The sequence below is a fragment of the Trematomus bernacchii genome, unplaced genomic scaffold (assembly GCF_902827165.1).
Source record: "Trematomus bernacchii unplaced genomic scaffold, fTreBer1.1, whole genome shotgun sequence".
Taxonomy (NCBI): domain Eukaryota; kingdom Metazoa; phylum Chordata; class Actinopteri; order Perciformes; family Nototheniidae; genus Trematomus; species Trematomus bernacchii.
The window spans coordinates 10,548,730-10,566,338 of NW_022987714.1; the positions used below are offsets into that span (position 1 = coordinate 10,548,730).

The window sequence follows — 17,609 nt, forward strand, 5'->3', positions numbered from 1 at the left end:
TGAGTTACTATACACAGACAAAGAAATGTCGCAAAGGTGAAACGTAGGTAGAGGTTTCTGTTTTTTAATATAATAATCCATATACAATTATGATAGTAATCAGTTCAACAGCGCCATCATCTGGGTTATAATAGTAATTTGGTTTTCATTTCGGCAAACATATTTCCTTCTTTCCTGTTTCCGGACAACTATTGATGTAACACAGTCCGATTAGCAAACATCCGCTGTAGTTTATTGCAGCTATTATGAAAGCCGGACAGGTGACCACCACTTCGTAACACTGCCAGTGAACAACATACCCAGACAGATGGCCTTGTTTGGATGGCTTATTTAGCTCCTCGGCTTGGACACTTTCGCATCTTTAACCACAGTGTGTCCGCGTGCAAGCTGCTCGGCACGGCCGGGATGGCCGACATGGGTCTGGCGCTGAGTCGGTCCCCGCTGGAGAAGCTCGACTTCGACAACGTCGCGCTCAAGAAACTTCCCCTGGACTCGTCCGAGGAGCCGGGGGTGCGGCAGGTGAATGGCGCGTGTTTCTCCCGGGTGAAGCCGCAACCGGTGACCAAGCCTCGCTTCGTGGCGGTGTCTCACGAAGCTCTCGCACTGCTGGGGCTGAACGGAGAGGAGGTCATGACCGACCCGCTCGGGCCGGAGTACCTCAGCGGGTCCAGTGTCATGCCGGGCTCCGAGACCGCCGCTCACTGCTACTGCGGACACCAGTTCGGCCAGTTCGCCGGGCAGCTGGGCGACGGGGCGGCCATCTACCTGGGCGAGGTGAAGGTCCCTCCCGGCCAAGACTCCGACCTGCTCCGGGAAAACCCGAGCGGCCGGTGGGAGATTCAGGTGAAAGGAGCTGGAAAGACTCCTTTTTCCAGGTACACCGGGAAGTGTTACTGTGTCAGTTTGTTTTGTGTTGGCAGAATTATTTTTTCCTTTACCATTTTAATGAAATACACCGCACAGATTACAAAAAAAAAATGCTGAGACTTTCCCTTTTTTCTATACAAATAACCTTTTTCGACAGCACCAAACAAGTTATTGGAAGCTAAGATTCTTGCTGGTCTGATACGTATCCCTAGTTAATTGCACTAAATGTGACTAATTTAAGATTAGAGTGTCAGCTAAATTAAATATAATATAATCCTAATGAGTATATTGAAAATGGTCAAACGACCTATATTACTATCTGTATAATCAGGAACATTGTTTTTTTCTATGTCTTTTCTGTGCTCCATAGACAAGCTGACGGACGTAAGGTCCTGCGCTCCAGTATAAGAGAGTTCCTGTGCAGCGAGGTGATGTTCTTCCTGGGTGTCCCCACCACCAGAGCAGGCTCCGTAGTCACCTCTGACAGCAGGGTTGTACGAGATGTGTACTACAGCGGGAACCCTCGTAACGAGAGATGCTCTGTGGTCCTCCGCATTGCCCCCACCTTCCTCAGGTGAGGCCATGTTGTCCCCCTTTCATCTATCATAGTTTCTTTAGATGCACACACACTAGTTGTTTATTTAAAATGTGCGTTCTCTGAGCAGGTTTGGATCCTTTGAGATCTTCAAGCAGGCCGATGAATCTACGGGTCGTCAGGGCCCCAGCTATGGACGTCATGAGATCCGAAGTCAGATGATGGATTATGTCATTGAGATGTTTTACCCTGAGATCCAGCGGAATCACCCAGATAGGGTGGAGAGGAACGTGGCTTTCTTCAGAGAGGTCAGGGCACACACTCTCAACTGACAGCATACACATTCCAGCCAGGAAAATGGCACTTGAATAAAGAATGAAATGTTTCCAAAGGTTTAATCAAATCAGCAGGTTGCCAGCTTCACGTTACAGTTTGGAGCCAAGAAAGCTTGGATCCTCTTATCCTGTTAAGCTGCTGTGGGTGGTTCAATAACAGAATCTGCTGAGTCACTGTGACCTATGCTCAATATGAGATTAGGACAATAACAAGGCATTAAACTCTGGATGACATTTTCCTTATTTAATTAGTAATGAATCACATCATGCATACTTCCCAGGGGTTGTATTCAGATGGTTCTGGATATTCTGTTCACCCCTCTTATGTTAGATTACTCTTCCCTCCCTGTTTGCAGGTGATGCTGCGCACGGCTCGACTCGTGGCTCAGTGGCAGTGTGTGGGTTTCTGCCATGGAGTCCTGAACACGGACAACATGAGCATCCTGGGACTCACACTGGACTACGGTCCATATGGATTCATGGACAGGTTAGCGAGTTGCTTTGTCCAATTAGTCAAATTCTGTTGGTCCTGTATGGTTATTTCATATTTGAGTCAAAGGACCTGTTTATCTTTTCTGCGACAACCTATTTTAGCATATACAGTCCCCTCCAAAACTATTGGAACCGTTTTGGACATAAAGGAGTTGGCCTCGCTGTTCCAATATTTTTTGAGGGGACTGTAGAAGTAGTTCGGAATCAGGACATCATAATACACATATTTTTGGATGTTTACAGTCTCCATGACTAATTATAAAACTCTACTTTCCTTTTCTTCTCAGGTTTGATCCAAATTTCATTTGCAACGCTTCTGACAACTCCGGCCGATACTCCTACCAGGCGCAGCCAGCTATCTGCAGGTGGAACCTGGTGAAGCTGGCGGAGGCTCTCGCTCCAGAGCTGCCACCGGACCGGGCTGAGGAAGTTGTGGATGAGTACCTCGATCTGTACAACGGCTTCTACCTGGAGACCATGAGGAAGAAGCTGGGCTTATTGAAGAAGGACGAGCCGGAGGATGAGATCCTGATCACAGAGCTGCTGCAGACCATGCACAACACAGGTGGGATATTGGTGGATAATCACTATATATCTGCTAGTAGGGCTGCCACAATATCACATTTTCACTGCACATTTACTGTGACCAAAAGAATGAAGAATAACCATATATCTAAAGAAAGAAACCCTCAAAATACTAGTGTAGACGGGGGAGGAAACAGTCTGGAGCAAAAGCAAAAAGTAATTTGATTGTGGATTTAAGAGGCACTAGATTAGTTTCATTATATAATATATGTTTTATTGATATTACATTACATTTCATTTAGCTGACGCTTTTATCCAAAGCGACTTACAATAAGTGCATTCGACCAAGAAGATACAAACTTGAAGAAAACAGAATCATATAAGTACATCAGGTTTCATAGAGCCAAACCATTTTAAGTGCTACTCAACTGGCTTTAGATAAGCCAGTCCTTTGTTAGTATGTAAGTGCTTTGTTAGTATATAAGTGCTTTGTTAGTATCCAAGTGCTTTTTTTTGGTGCTTTTTTTTCATTTTATTGCTCAAAGTGGAGTCGAAAGAGATGAGTTTTCAGTGATATGATACAAATATTTAATTTCCAAATATAACTGTTATCTTAACAACCGCTTTATTTCTACAAGCTAATTACACAGTAATAGAGTCAGATGAGAGAGCTTTCTTTATTTTAGAGGCAAAAGGTTTGAGGATGTAATGTATACACATATTGCTGCAATGAAACATATTCCATCAATCACTTTATCAACATGATATATTGAATCATTGTTTTAAGCTTTTCTGTCCCCGTGCTGCAGGAGCTGACTTCACCAACACCTTCCGTAGCTTGAGTCAGATTTCCTGTCCCACTGAGGGTGAAGAGGAAGAGGAGCTGGTGAGGATGGCCACAGAGCTCCTGCTGCAGCAGTGCGCCTCCTTAGAGGAGCTCAAGGCTGCCAACAAACCCACTATGGATACACGGTGAGCAAGACATATTTTACAACCACACTCTGTGTTGTCTATATCGTTACATCACAGAATGGAAATAAAACGCAGCTGAGATTTTAAGGGTGATAAGTAATAGAATGTAATATTTATTTATCTTTAATCACCTTCATGTTACAGTATAAGAATACAAAAAGATTAGTAATATCTTCAGACTATCCAAAACTTTTGTTCTGCACATTGCAACCTATGAGTGCCACTAATAGGGCTTTAGACTATTGGTCTTGTGTACAGGTATGAGCTAAATGTATGCATCACAGTGCATCAGTTTGGGTTGATTGATTTAGTTGGTCAGTTCAGGACAGCTTAAATCAAAACATTGCCAACACTAACATTTCACAGCTTTAAGATTCATTTTCCATAAAGCATTTAGCATTAATATGAAGTTTTGTCCCTGGTCAATGTTCATTCTTCTTTAAATATTACCTTCTAGATCGGTTTCTTTTGTTAGATAAATACAAACATGTCATTAGCTGTTGTGTACAGCAGAGGTTCACAACCTACCAAATAAAGGAGAAAAAAAATGAACTGGGCTGTAAAAATGTGACCCGCTCTATCGAAATCAGTCGGAAGTCCCAACGGCTCATTTAAAAATAAACGTGGATTTGCGTAAAGAAATAGTTTTTCGGGGTTCGGGTGTTTTGTTTGATTTTAAATAAACAAAGTCTTGGCTTTCAGAATATGAAACTTTTATTTCCAAAATCACACGATAAATACATTTTTGAAGCTTGTAAAGGGAAGATGACAGGCACCTCTCACTCGCACCCTGCTCTTCCGCAGCGCCGCTCCCCCTCCCTCCGGCTGAAATTATGAATGTAAGGCGTATAGTAATCATAGATAACACGGCAGGGTCCGTTACAGTTTGTTTATCTGCCTTCAATTAAACAAAGTCTTGGCTTTCAGAATATTAAACTTGTTTCGGTAAATTCAGAAGATAAATACAACTATGAAGCTTGTAACGGCATAATTACAAGCGGAGAACGGAGTAACTTGACGTCACAGCAGGCATAACAACAGTCGGTGTTTCTCGGGAGTGTTTGTGTAATTTTGCGTTATTGTGCACACAAACGCAAAATTACACAAACACACACACACGTATACACACGCACACACTCTCGCGAGCTTCCTCCAGACCAGTAATCCAAACGAAAATATCTTTCCTCCGTAGTATTTTGATAATTTGCTCCGCTAATAATCAATCAGATCGATGGCTTCCAGAGAAGAGGAAACTTTGAAGGCCTTTTTCTCAAAATGATGACTCGGTAACAGTCATTATATAATGTGACATATTTTGCTTAATATTTGGAGTACAAAAACAATCCTGATATCATTAGAAAGCTAGGAATCTCCTCTTTCCAACAGTGTATACAACTCAAAATGTATCTTCGGGTCAATGCGACTGATTTCGATGGAGCAGGTCACATATGTGTTACCATATACCACTGTCAGCTTTAATTACATAAATACATATGCTGCTTACCCACACCTGCCACAGGCTGCCATTATGAATTTAAGTTTTATGTATTTAGGGTCATGTTTTCTCACCACATGCTTTGAAACTTTGACTGGCGAATGGTTTTCTTCATAATCATATTTTAGTTACAAAAATAGAATCTTGTGTCACTGCATCCATGGAAACTTAAGCTATCAGTGACAAAAAAAGATTTCTCTACCTGATGAGTTTTAATCATTTTCTGGTAACTGGTCATTAAAATAATGCATTTGACATTGTTAATTAAAATATAAATGACTAAAAGCTAGATGATGGAAAACATAAGTTTGATTTTACATTTTGCAGTACCAGTGTGGCTCACTAGGTTGCGTCCTGAGGCCCACCACTTTGCCGGCATCAGTGGTTCACATTAATGTGTGGAAGGCTCTTAATTATGCCTGGTATTATTAGCCGCCATTAAGGGAAAATTGTAAACATCAGATTTAGAGAAATTAGTTAGACTTTTAATCTGATTTCCTGCCTTACCAAATCTTTATTTTATACATGTTGGTCTAGTCAGTGAAATAATCGTGTCTTTGTTCAGCTCACCTTGTTGCCTCAGATTACGTCACGTTCCATAACGTTTCTAACCACAGTTAAAACCTTGATTGCCTGTGCTGGCTGCACCGCTCCTCTGCTTTCTCCAACAGGCCAACAAAGATTCTAACCGTTGTGATTTCTGCCTGTTGTTGACAGTGAGCTGGCCATGCTGCTCTCCATGGCTCAGAGCAACCCAGCGCTGTTCCAGATGATCTCAGACAGGGCGACAATTGCGAGGCAGTTGGAGATGCTCAGCAAACTGAAAGACCTGATGGAGACCAGCCAGGAAGAGCTGCAAAGCAAACATGCGGAGGACTGGAGCGGCTGGATCACACGCTATAGGTGAGGGGGAACATTACTATGCAGAGAGAGGGGGAAAAGGTGAGATATGTGAAGGAAATGATGAGTAAGAACAACAGCTGGCATGTGAAACAAGGGGTAGAAGGTGGAGGAAGAGGATAAGAGATTTCTTGGTGGGTGGGTGGTGATGGGTGGAAGTGTGACTGATAGGGGGGGCGGACAGACAGAAAGAAGAGGAAACGGGCTGTTGAGTCCGACATGGCTCCACCCTCTGACTGTTCTGTGTTATCACCCCCGCAGGAAGCGTCTGGCGCGGGAGCTGGAGGGCCAGAGCGATGTGAGAGCGCTGCAGGAGGAGAGGGTGAGGGTGATGGACAGTACCAACCCTCGCGTGGTGCTCAGGAACTACATCGCCCAGAATGCAATTGAGGCTGCTGAAAATGGAGACTTCTCTGAGGTCAGGCTTAGATCCGCTGTGATGCTTTGGACCTTTTGGTGAAAAACTTGAAACCCTGAATGTCAAATGAACTTGTCTTTGTTTGAGTTTAAACTTTTCTGCATTAGAGTTTAGAATAACTATTAATATGTTACTGGAAAAAACGTTTTTATACAGGACCTCCATTTTTGAATTGCTAGTAGTTTCAGGGTAGTAAAGCAAAGATTACAATACATTTAAGGAGATATTCAAAAAAATAAAAACATCCGTAGCACTGGACACAAAAAGCTCTTTGGTGGGAAAGAAGAAAGTTCCAGGACACTATTCTTTCATATAGTAAAACGTAGACGACTATTAAGTTATTAATGCTTTGTGAACAGTCTGGAGAAGATTGTTTCTGCTGCTACATATTGGTTGTTAACACAGCTCAATCATAGCATGAATAAATATGAAATAGCCATATGAATTACATTTTACTACCATTTTGCCATAAGAGTGGCTTGGGGCTTTCTTCTTTTTGACACTTAAAGGGATAGTTTGGTTGTTTTTAAGTGATTTTGTATTTGGTACTTAAACGTATTCAATATATTACCTAGAGTAGCTTTAAGACAGGACTCACTGCACAGGCCATGTTCTCCTTTGGATGTGAGCATCAGAAACGTATTTTCACCAGCTAAAAAAAGCTCACCAAAATAATCTGTAAAGTGTACGCTATATTTAGAGTATTCTCACTGCTTTACCTTGCTGTCAGACTGCTACTTCTGATGAGGAACTAAAGCACTTGTATTCATCTATGCTGAAAGCCACTAATCCCTTTGTTCTGCAAAGTAAAATGGGTTGCTTTGACAAGAGCATAGATGGATACAACAGCTTCAGTTCCCCTTCAGAAACATGGATTGTAAAGTTGTCTCCAGGCAAGATAAAGCACTATAAATATTCTAAATATAGTGTACACTAACACTGATAAAGATTGTTTTAGGTGGATCAAATACATTTTGCTGCTTCCCCTGACCACAGCAGCAACAGTCCAATATGGTCAGCTTTTGTGTGTTCACCAAGCATGTTGACCGCCATCTAACTTGACTACCTAATTTGACCCTACTCACAAACATTCAGACTATCCCTTTAAAGGGGACCTATCATGCAAAATGCACTTTTTGATGTCTTTTATACATAAATATGTGTCCCCGGTATTTTGAGCAAAACACTTCATAGACATGTTTTTTATATATTTGTATATATCTGAGACCTATGCTATTGCCTAAAAATAGCATGATAGGTGACCTTTAAGTTACCCTCAGTTCCTCCGCTCCCTTCAGTGTTTCACTTTCAGGGTGTTCACCTGCTCTCACTTCCTCTCTGTGCTACAGGTCCAGCGGGTCCTCAAAGTTCTGCAGAAGCCTTTCTCTTCACAGCCCGGTCTGGAGAGTCCTGCCTGGGTGGGCCGAGGCCAGACCACCGACCAGGGGGAGAGGGATGAAGAAGAGGAGGAGGAGCAGCAGGAGGCGGCGGCGGCATCTTCATCTTCATCAACAGCCAGAACTCCTGTTCCCTACGACAGCAAGCCCCCAACCTGGGCCAATGAAATCTGTGTCACATGATCTTCGTAATAACTTCCTTGATTGTTTCCTGCCTAAAATAATGAGAGGTATAAGGTGTTTTAAATATGTTTATGTCTGTACAACTCTTTATTACTTGGGCAGGCAGCGTCTTGGAAGTTAGCATGAGGCGCGACACCCCACAGGTTACCCAACTCGTACAAGGCAGACAGGGAGTGAGACTAATTTGGTGCACAAAAGCAAATACAAATATGATATATGCTAGGTTATATGAAAAGCTTGTCTCTGTAACTGAAGATTGCAGGACAATGGATTTAAAGTCCTTCTTATATATGATTGGCTTTAACATCAAAAGTGATCTAATATAAGGAATTTGGTCGATGAGTGTTTTTGCTGATCCCCTTGAATACAAGACGCATTAATGGGGGCAAAAACATGACCATTAAACATGAATGGCACAAAATAATAATAGTTTGAAAATGAATCAAAACGCATTTTTGAAGAAAAACTGTGACTACACTAAGAAGCCAATCAGATCGTTCCCTGCCTGCTTGGGATTTGTTAAGGTATTAATGACGACTCGGGCAACAAGTCCTTCAGTGACCTGTCTGACTCTGAAAAACTGTGGGGTGTCACCTCAAAAGAAACCAAAAAACAACATGTGTGTGAGAGAGAAAGATATGATGATTTTAAGAATGTATTTGGGTGAATGATTATGATCAAACAAGCCGCAGTTGATAAACACGCACAATATTCTCCTGTTGTAGAAACATTTGCCTTTTCCATTGTCACAGCACCACTGTATAGGCACAGAGCCACAAACAACACAGTGTCACCGAACATGTTCAGTGAGCAGTTAACCTAGAGACGACTGTCGAGCAAAGTAGAAATCGGGTTTTGAAAATAAAACGTTCTAAGGTGAAGTTTATTGCAGCATGTGGCATAAATGTGACCCTAATTCATGAATTTGTTTTAACCGTGATGCCTCAGCACTAATAATAGCTTGCCATATCTGAAAGAGGGTCATTGTGTTAGTTTGTCAATAAAAATGATTTTATAAGTCAAAATTAAAGCTGGACTGACAAATTGAAACCCAATGAGGTTTAGTTCCAGAGTTTTATTTTTCCTACAAAATTATGAAATATGTTTAATCTCTTCCTTAACAATAGCCTTAATACAAATACAGACCTCACATAGCTTTTTTATTCATTCAAAGAACTTTTTACGTTTCTGTGTTACATAACATTATAATTGGATTACTGCACACAAAAACATACTGAAACGTGTCTTCTGTGTGTAAATGTCACATGGACTAAGCTTACACAATGTGACATTTACAAGTTTGTACATTACGCCACAGTTTCCTTGTTCTGTTTCCTGGAAGCCTGTCACAGAGTAGCCTAGTATTTATGTAACCACCTATCAGTGTTTACAGCCCAGGGCGTCAGAAACACTCATGTCCCAGCAAGTCTCAAAAATCTTCTCATTTTACTCATGCTCAAACAACGTGGAACATAGTAATCGCTGCCACTCAAACCCAGCGCATGTGCCAAACGCTGCTCTCCAAACTGTGCGCACTTACAAAACGGTTTCAAGGTAATGTTGTCAGTCGAGTCTCGTATTACTCACACATTCCATTCTCCCGTTCACCTTTAATTCCAGGCCTCCCCGCAAGACTCGGGAGTGGCTATGGGTGACCTCAGGGTGCGCCCTTAGCGGCTGACACGCAGAGCTGCGCACTGATCTAGGGTGAGCGCATAGGTGGGATCTGGGACTTGGGTGTGTAGCGTCGCAGTAGACAAAATAACCAAGGAAGAGCCTCTACTAGACTTTTTTTGTTTACTTTTTATATATAGCATGTCTAAGCGAGTTAGACCCGGCTATTACCGCCAAGAAGTCAACAAAACGTCATGGGAAGTACCGGATCGGTACCGGGAGCTGAGGCAGGTGGGGACCGGCGCTTACGGGACAGTATGGTGAGTGAATTCTGCGTTACAGGGAGACGATTTAAACTGATCGTACTGCGGGGTGAGTGGGGAGCAGTGTAACAAAGAAAGGGACGGAACAGATGGTGCCATGCAGGCAGAAGCTCTGCCACAGCCAAACAAAAGAAAAGTATCTGCGCTCCGCTGAACACACGCTGCTTCACTTCCTTATATGATGGAGACACTTGCACTTGCACATGATACCTTTCGCTTTATCGTTGACTTCCTGTCATCTTTAGCCACCTCTGAAAGGTTTTTTAATTATGAAGAGCACATGTGTGCATGGTTCCGGGTGAAATAGGTGCGCTCACAACCCGAGTTTAGGGATACACAACAATGAAAAGCAGCTTTGTTTGCACCTTTGTGCGTCTCGCAGCATGCGGCCCCTTTGTTATCAATGATTAACTCTGGGGGCGGGTCTTACTGCCCCGAGGACTCAATACAACTTAATAACACATGAACAACTCCGAGATATTGTTGGTATATGAAACAAGCTTGTGTGTGCGTGTGCGTGCGCGCGCCTGATCAGAAGATTCTAAGGTGTTATTGTCAGTTACAGAGTATTTGTTGGCAATTAAAACTCCTTTCGCGAGTCAACCTACAATATACTTTAAGAAATTAAAAAAAAGTGTAAGTGACAAGGGTGCATGTAAAATGAAGGAAGTATACTATTTACATGCAGAAGGGGGAAGGAACTAAGGAAATGTTGAGATATTTGTACGTTACTTGAGTATTTCTAATGTATGCTACTTTGTTCCTTTGCACCACTACAATTCAGAGGTAAATTGTGTACTTTTACTACACTGTATTAATTTAATACATTTAGTTACTTGTCAGATTTGTATTAATGATGTGAAATACAATCAACACTTAAATCAGACTTTAGTTACACCTGGAGTAAATTCACAAGCTACCCTGCAGTATACTAAGTCATTAAAAATAGCTGCAACTTTACCAGCTTTGATAACACTTTAATGCATCAATAATTATAATCAAAACATATAATATGTATTATTCTGAAATGGACCAATCTGCATAATGAGTAGGCCTACTTTTGCTTTTGGTACTTTAAGTATATTTTGATGCTAATACTCTTGTACTTCTACTTGAGTAACATTTTGAATTCAGGACTTTTACTTGGAACAGAGTATTCCTACACTGTGGTACTTCTACTTTTACTCAAGTACAATATCTGAGTACTTCTCCCACCTCTGTTTACATGTAAGACAAGAAAGATACTGTGTACCTTCTTCAGATTCATATCAGAGCAAAGGTGTTTCCACAGTGACAGAATATTCAAATTGGATTATTATTTATTTCCTCATCGGTCAGTTCTGTGTAAGATATTAAATGTGCTGTGTCACACCCTCTGATTTATTGTCACCCTCAGCTCAGCAGTGGACTCCAGAACAGGAACCAAAGTGGCGATCAAGAAGCTGTACAGACCTTTCCAGTCGGAGCTCTTTGCCAAGCGGGCATACAGGGAGCTGAGGCTCCTCAAACACATGAAACATGAAAATGTGAGTCAGCATAATCAGGCTTTTTTTTAATATTGTAGTTTTACAGTTTGTACTAAAGACTGGTGTAATAAATTGTGTATTTCTGTCTGTTGCAGGTGATCGGACTATTGGATGTGTTTACTGCTGACCTCTCTCTGGACAGGTTTCATGATTTGTAAGTCTTCTTTATGCTTCTGGCACTGTAGCACAGCAGCTAGCTATTAAATCAATACTTCACACGCCAAAATGACCCCTGAAATGATCCATTATCATCAATAACTCACCCTATGTTCCCTTGAGAAGAACATTTGAAGAAAAATCCAAGTCATATTATCCAGTTGTATACTCACTACTTCCCAAATACATGCATTTTTATTTAAATCTCTTAAAACACTAATGGCATGTATCATCTCCTGTTATTGTGTTATGTGTGGGAAAAAACAATAAATAAAGTGTTTTTAAAAAAAAACACTAATGGCATAAACAGTCTAACGCTTGTGAAGGCACGCTTCGAACACGTGCGACACTGTTTATGTGGAAGTGTTTTAAATAGTAGCTCTTTAGCAAAAATGCATGTGATTTGGAGGTGTTGACTGTATTTGTACGGCGACCTTGAGAGCCTTGAAAGGCGCCTATATAAAATAAATGAATTATTATTATTATTATTATTATGACAGTCTGTTAATAGATGTTGTGGTGTATTTTACTGTAAATAAATGGGACTCCATTTACTTCAGCCTGTGTAAAGCTTTTTGTAGAAGATATTTCAAAGTTGCATCCTGTTGATCATGTTTCCTTCTTCCTCAAGTTACCTGGTGATGCCGTTCATGGGGACAGACCTGGGGAAGCTGATGAAGCTGCAGAAGCTGTCAGAAGAGAAGATTCAGTATCTGGTGTATCAGATGCTCAAAGGGCTGAAGGTGGAGAGCTCTACTTTGATCGTACATTGGGAACTATTTATTCCTTTAAAACTTGAGTTTATTTTTTCTGTTGCTTAAATCCCTGTTTTATTCTTTTATTACAGTATATTCATTCTGCTGGTATAATTCACAGGGTAAGTATTTTATTATTTCATATACATCCATTATATTTGTGTGAGATAATGGTTGCTTTTACAATAGGGCTACAATATACATCAATAATATGCAATTCAGTTTCATCAAATGTCCCTGTCCTTTTGTGTTATGGTTCGTTTTGTTCACTTTTTTATAAAAAATGTTCCATAAAAGAGATTAAATGCACAATAAACAGACTTAAAGATACATTTGACCAATAGCATTATTATTATTGCCTTAAAGGTCCCATGTCATGCTTTTCCGGTTATTACCCGTCCCCTTGTGTGTTATGTAGCTTTTTATGCATGTAAACGGTCTGCAAAGTCACAAACCCTCAAAGTACACCCTGTAGCGAGTAAAACTCTAACACAGAAAAGACCTGTCTATGCTGCCCCAGAACGCCTCGTTGGAGATTTCTCTTTTTCTACCTGGTACTAAGTGACGTAACGACGACCCAAATGGACCAATTGCGTGGAGCCGTTACGTTACGTCCGCGGAGCCGTTTGGACCAATCCGCGGACTTCCTCACACACACGCACTCAATCTTTTCTCAGCTGCAGCTCCGGGGATTTCTCAGTGGGACGGCGGGACGCGGCAAGGCTGTGAGTCTGTGTGTGAGCACACACACAGACTCACAGCCTCGCCGCGTCCCGCCAGGCTGCGGGTGTGTGTGTGTGTGTGTGTGCTCAGGCTGGTTTCGGGCTGGGTTTCGCTGTGTCTCGCTGTCTCGCCGAGCCCACGCAGCAACCAGGAAACCACACCAGTAAGCTAGCTCACACTGTCTGCTCCTCGCAACGTCCTGCCAACACGGCACCCAGACCCCACGCAGCATTCTCATCTGCTTGTCATTACTGGTGTCATTTTCTGGTTGCTAACAAACGCCATTGTAACACATAATCACTGATGTTCCGCTGTAACGGTGGTGGACTCATCAGAACAGAGTGGGCGAGCTGACCAATCAGAGCACAGTGGGCTCACAGGGAGGGGGGGGGGGCAGGAGCTCCAACAAACCGTTTAGGACAGAGAGTGAATACACATACTATACAGAGATGCTGTTTGAGAAACCAATGTGAGTTTGGAAAATTGCACAATATAAATCTATTCTAGTAGACCTCAACAATGGAATTATGATCAGTAGAAATGGCCATGACATGGGACCTTTAAATTCTCTAAAATAATGTCATTTTCAGGTACTTATTTTTGTCCACAATCATTTGTAGTGAAAATCTATGACAGCCCGTTCACACATTATCTTATTGGTAATAGTTGCTTCCCGTATGATCTTATGCCCTACTCATTTACAGTATTTAAGTTTCCTCTTGCTTTTCTCTTCACACTCAGTCACATTTTGTTCACATTCATTTTTGCAGGATCTTAAACCAGGAAATCTCGCCATCAACCAAGACTGTGAGCTCAAGGTACAGTAACACACTGTGATAACCCTAACAAACAACTTGTGTCTTCATTTTAAGATGTTCATTTGACGGAGTTACATACAAGGGAATATTCATAACTATAAAAATCCTAATTGCATTGCCCAGAATGTCATTGCGCACTCTTAATGTTTTGACAAGTTCCTACAGTCTTATGACCAGACGTGTTAGCTCATTATAAGCAATATGTAAATGCTGCTGTGTTTCACTGCGTGTCCTGTCAGATCCTGGACTTTGGTTTGGCGCGGCAGGCGGACAGCGAGATGACGGGGTACGTGGTGACTCGCTGGTACAGAGCCCCAGAGGTCATCCTGAGCTGGATGCACTACACTCAGACGGGTAATGAAGAGCTAATTAAAGAGAAAACTCTCTCCCTCTCTCTTTCATCTTTCAACGATGTGTCATCTTCCATGGTGCCAATTAGCGCTGAATCATGTTCTGTTAGAAGATGCTACATGACTTAGTTGTTGAAGTGTTCGCACTTGTCCTCAGGCAAAGCGGTCTGCCTTAGCAAGTGATTTACTACATATCCCAGAATGAGCTTTACCACCTGCCGTCAACAGGCTGAGTCTTGTTCTCAGTTACTTTGATTCCTTGCTAAAGACTATGATTGCCGTGCATTCTGGTCTATTGAGGCCTTCAGTGCATTCCTCTTTCATGACTTTTCTCTGAAATCCCTCCTAGAAGCTACAAAATGTTACATTTTCTTTGGTACGTGTGTTAAAAAACATCTTTGTTAGTTAAAGTCAAATGGTAATAGTAAATACAACCCACTAGGTGGTGATCTCTTAACACATTACCTTTTATTGCTGCTTTCTGTAGGTACTGCATGCACCCATTGCTGCTGATCCCTGGCCCACAATGCACTGTTATTTGAAATCCCTTAAGAAGGCATCAGAAATTCTAAAATGTGTTTTTTTTTTCTCCTTCTTTCCCAGTGGACATTTGGTCTGTGGGCTGCATCATGGCAGAGATGCTGCAAGGAAAACCTCTGTTTAAAGGCAGCGACCGTATCCTTTAACCACACTGAACCTTTTCAGTTTATATTTTTGCAGACTCAACATAAATCTTGAATTATTTAAAAAATGTGTGTGTGACTAATCCTATTTGACCCCTTGACCCCTGGTCCTCAGATCTGGATCAGCTGAGTGAGATCATGAAGCTCACAGGAACACCAACTCAGGAATTTATATCAAAACTACAATCTGAGGATGTGAGTACACATTATGCAACACACAGGAACTTAAAGGGACCACATATTTTTCCTCTCACCTGTGGTGCTTTTTTAACAATGTAAATAGTTTTGGCAACATTTTCAGACTTAAGGATATCCCCCGCAGATACATCTTCCTCCTCTTGACTATGATGGAACTAAAGGGCACTTGGCTTGTTGTACTCAAAGTGCCAAAAAAATACAACACAAAAACAGCGCTGTCTCTTTCTGGAAATGATGAATGAATTTTCATAGAAACTATTTTCTTTCTACCAAACTGCGCCTCAAAAGGAAGTTTGGTAGAAAGAGGTTCATGCTCCTTACAGTGTGAGATGTTAACATTAATGGCGTCCTCCTCGGCTGAGCTGTAACATTGCAGTTTAGACGAGTTTAAGAGAGCTTCTTGTCTATGAGTAGCCCTTCCTTTTGCTCAGCGATATGGTTGGTGGGTATAGTTTATTTTTTATTGAGAGATGAACTGTCCTTTTTAAAGATAAACTCCCTGATTGTGTTATAGCCCCCAATCATGCCCCCGAATCCGCAAAGGGAATTAAAAGCAAAATGGTGTTAAATCAGTGGGATTATGTTGCATTAAATGCATTAATTTCTTTTCTTAGGCCAAATGCTACATCCAAAGCCTCCCAAAACTGGAAAAGAAAGACCCTCAGAAAGCGTTTTCCACAAATAATCCACAAGGTAGGCTCAGCCTTTTTTCATCTGATCCATCTTCAGTTCGACAGTCAAACTGTGATTTGACCTCCAGTTTCCACTCTCTCCTCAGCCGTGTCAGTGCTGGAGCGCATGTTATTGCTGGATCCGGAGAGCAGGGCAACGGCTGCTGAGGCACTCATGCTGCCTTACTTTACTGAGTTCAGAGAACCAGAGGAGGAGACAGAAGCACAGCCATACGACCACTCGCTAGACAACACAGACCAGCCCCTGGACCAGTGGAAACGTAAGGATGGCGGGGAGGCAGGGACTGATAATGGTGCAAGGGAGCAAAAGAAATGGAGGCTGAAAGAGAAAGGAGCTATGAGATAAGAGGTGTATGTTTTAATGATCAGCACTGTGCTTCTTTCTTTAGGTCATACCTTCACAGAGATCTTGACCTTCAAGCCAGTAATGCCAGAGTCCAAGGAAACCTCGCTGTAAGACACAAAGACTCAGCTGAGCAGCATGGGACCAGAACAAACTAATACTTTTTTTTTTATCTTGATCTGCAAACTTTTGTCACAAGGCTTATTAAATGCAAGTGGATCCAGTCACACTTCTCTAATAATTGCAAGCTGCCATGTTCTGGATTTTACAACATCATGTTGGACCAGTTGCTTACTTCCTGACTTCAGAATCTGTCAATGCCAGCATGTCAGTCAGGTCTCTCCTCAATCCTTAATAAGTAATTAAGTAATCCAGGGATCACGAGTTATATTACTTGAGTTACTTATTTAAGTTCCATTTCAGTTTCACTTCAGTGGTACATTTAGTTTTCACCAAATACATCACAAGCTTCCAGTTGGTTTGAGTTCAAATCAACTACATTAAAGAAAACAAAGATATTTTAGTCAACTTATTTGTAAAATGTCTGTTTAATATAGATGATTATTTTTGAGTAATGTATATCCGTTAAGGCATCATTTAAATGTTATAGATCCAGGACGAGGCCACACGCTGCAAATGTGAAATAATGAGGATACGTGTTTTTGTAATATGATGTTTTGTGAACTAGCTTCCCCTTCAGGGACTTGATGTCCTCGAAAGACATTTGATCGGAATTGTGGACGTCCTTGTGTGCATGTGTGTGTCTGTGTGTAGTCTACAGGTCTGCTCTGACCTCCTTATTCATATCAGTGGCCTTAAGATAACCGCAAAACAATACTGAGCTGCCGGCCGTACGAAATCCATCCCAGCAGCCTGTGAATTCACTTTTTCATTAGATAATGTTTTCACTAGATAATGTTGTTTTTTCGTAACACTTTCTGTGTCACGAAAAAACAACATTATCTAGTGTAAGCCAGCAGAAGCACACAACACATTGTCTTTGTTCATTTTTGCACCAGTCATGCATTTTTGTCATTAAAGAATATCTTTGAAAAATTGCCTACATGATTTTGTTCTTGTTTTCTGACAACCAAACCTTTGTAGTGTTAAAACTGTGGACTAATACTAGTGTTCTTTAATAAAGCTGGGGGGTTTACAAGAGATGAGATATCCGGGTTTTCAGTTTCAAGGGTCGATTGTCAAGCTCTGAAAGGGCAACCTGGGGAAACTACATTTCCCATAATGCAAAGAATAGCATATTTTCACTAAACGTTTTTGCTGCAGGATTCCTGCTAAAACGTTCCAAAGC

General features: G+C 41.6%; 2 protein-coding genes across 2 annotated transcripts; both read left to right on the plus strand.

The window, feature by feature from the left end:
• The first annotated feature begins 71 nt into the window (after nucleotides 1-71).
• On the plus strand, nucleotides 72-9,174 carry selenoo1 (selenoprotein O1). Its single transcript, XM_034141630.1, has 9 exons — nucleotides 72-875; nucleotides 1,238-1,441; nucleotides 1,533-1,710; nucleotides 2,094-2,224; nucleotides 2,517-2,794; nucleotides 3,564-3,726; nucleotides 5,939-6,124; nucleotides 6,383-6,539; nucleotides 7,889-9,174. The coding sequence occupies exons 1-9, from the start codon at nucleotides 322-324 to the stop codon at nucleotides 8,126-8,128; spliced, it is 2,091 nt and encodes a 696-aa protein (XP_033997521.1). The 5' UTR covers nucleotides 72-321; the 3' UTR covers nucleotides 8,129-9,174.
• Nucleotides 9,175-9,508: 334 nt separating this feature from the next.
• On the plus strand, nucleotides 9,509-17,361 carry mapk12a (mitogen-activated protein kinase 12a). Its single transcript, XM_034141633.1, has 12 exons — nucleotides 9,509-10,053; nucleotides 11,453-11,582; nucleotides 11,678-11,736; nucleotides 12,370-12,481; nucleotides 12,586-12,615; nucleotides 13,987-14,034; nucleotides 14,274-14,388; nucleotides 14,988-15,059; nucleotides 15,183-15,262; nucleotides 15,880-15,958; nucleotides 16,044-16,217; nucleotides 16,347-17,361. Exons 1-12 carry the CDS (start codon nucleotides 9,935-9,937, stop codon nucleotides 16,412-16,414), a joined length of 1,086 nt encoding a protein of 361 aa, XP_033997524.1. The 5' UTR covers nucleotides 9,509-9,934; the 3' UTR covers nucleotides 16,415-17,361.
• The last annotated feature ends 248 nt before the right edge of the window (nucleotides 17,362-17,609 follow it).

Bases quoted from the DNA above. Each gene is read 5' to 3' on its own strand.
- mapk12a (XM_034141633.1), top strand. From the start codon at position 9,935: ATGTCTAAGCGAGTTAGACCCGGCTATTACCGCCAAGAAGTCAACAAA. The intron at 12,616-13,986 runs GTAAGTATTTTA...TCATTTTTGCAG, and splicing joins CTGCTGGTATAATTCACAGG to GATCTTAAACCAGGAAATCT. The intron at 14,389-14,987 runs GTAATGAAGAGC...CTTCTTTCCCAG, and splicing joins GATGCACTACACTCAGACGG to TGGACATTTGGTCTGTGGGC.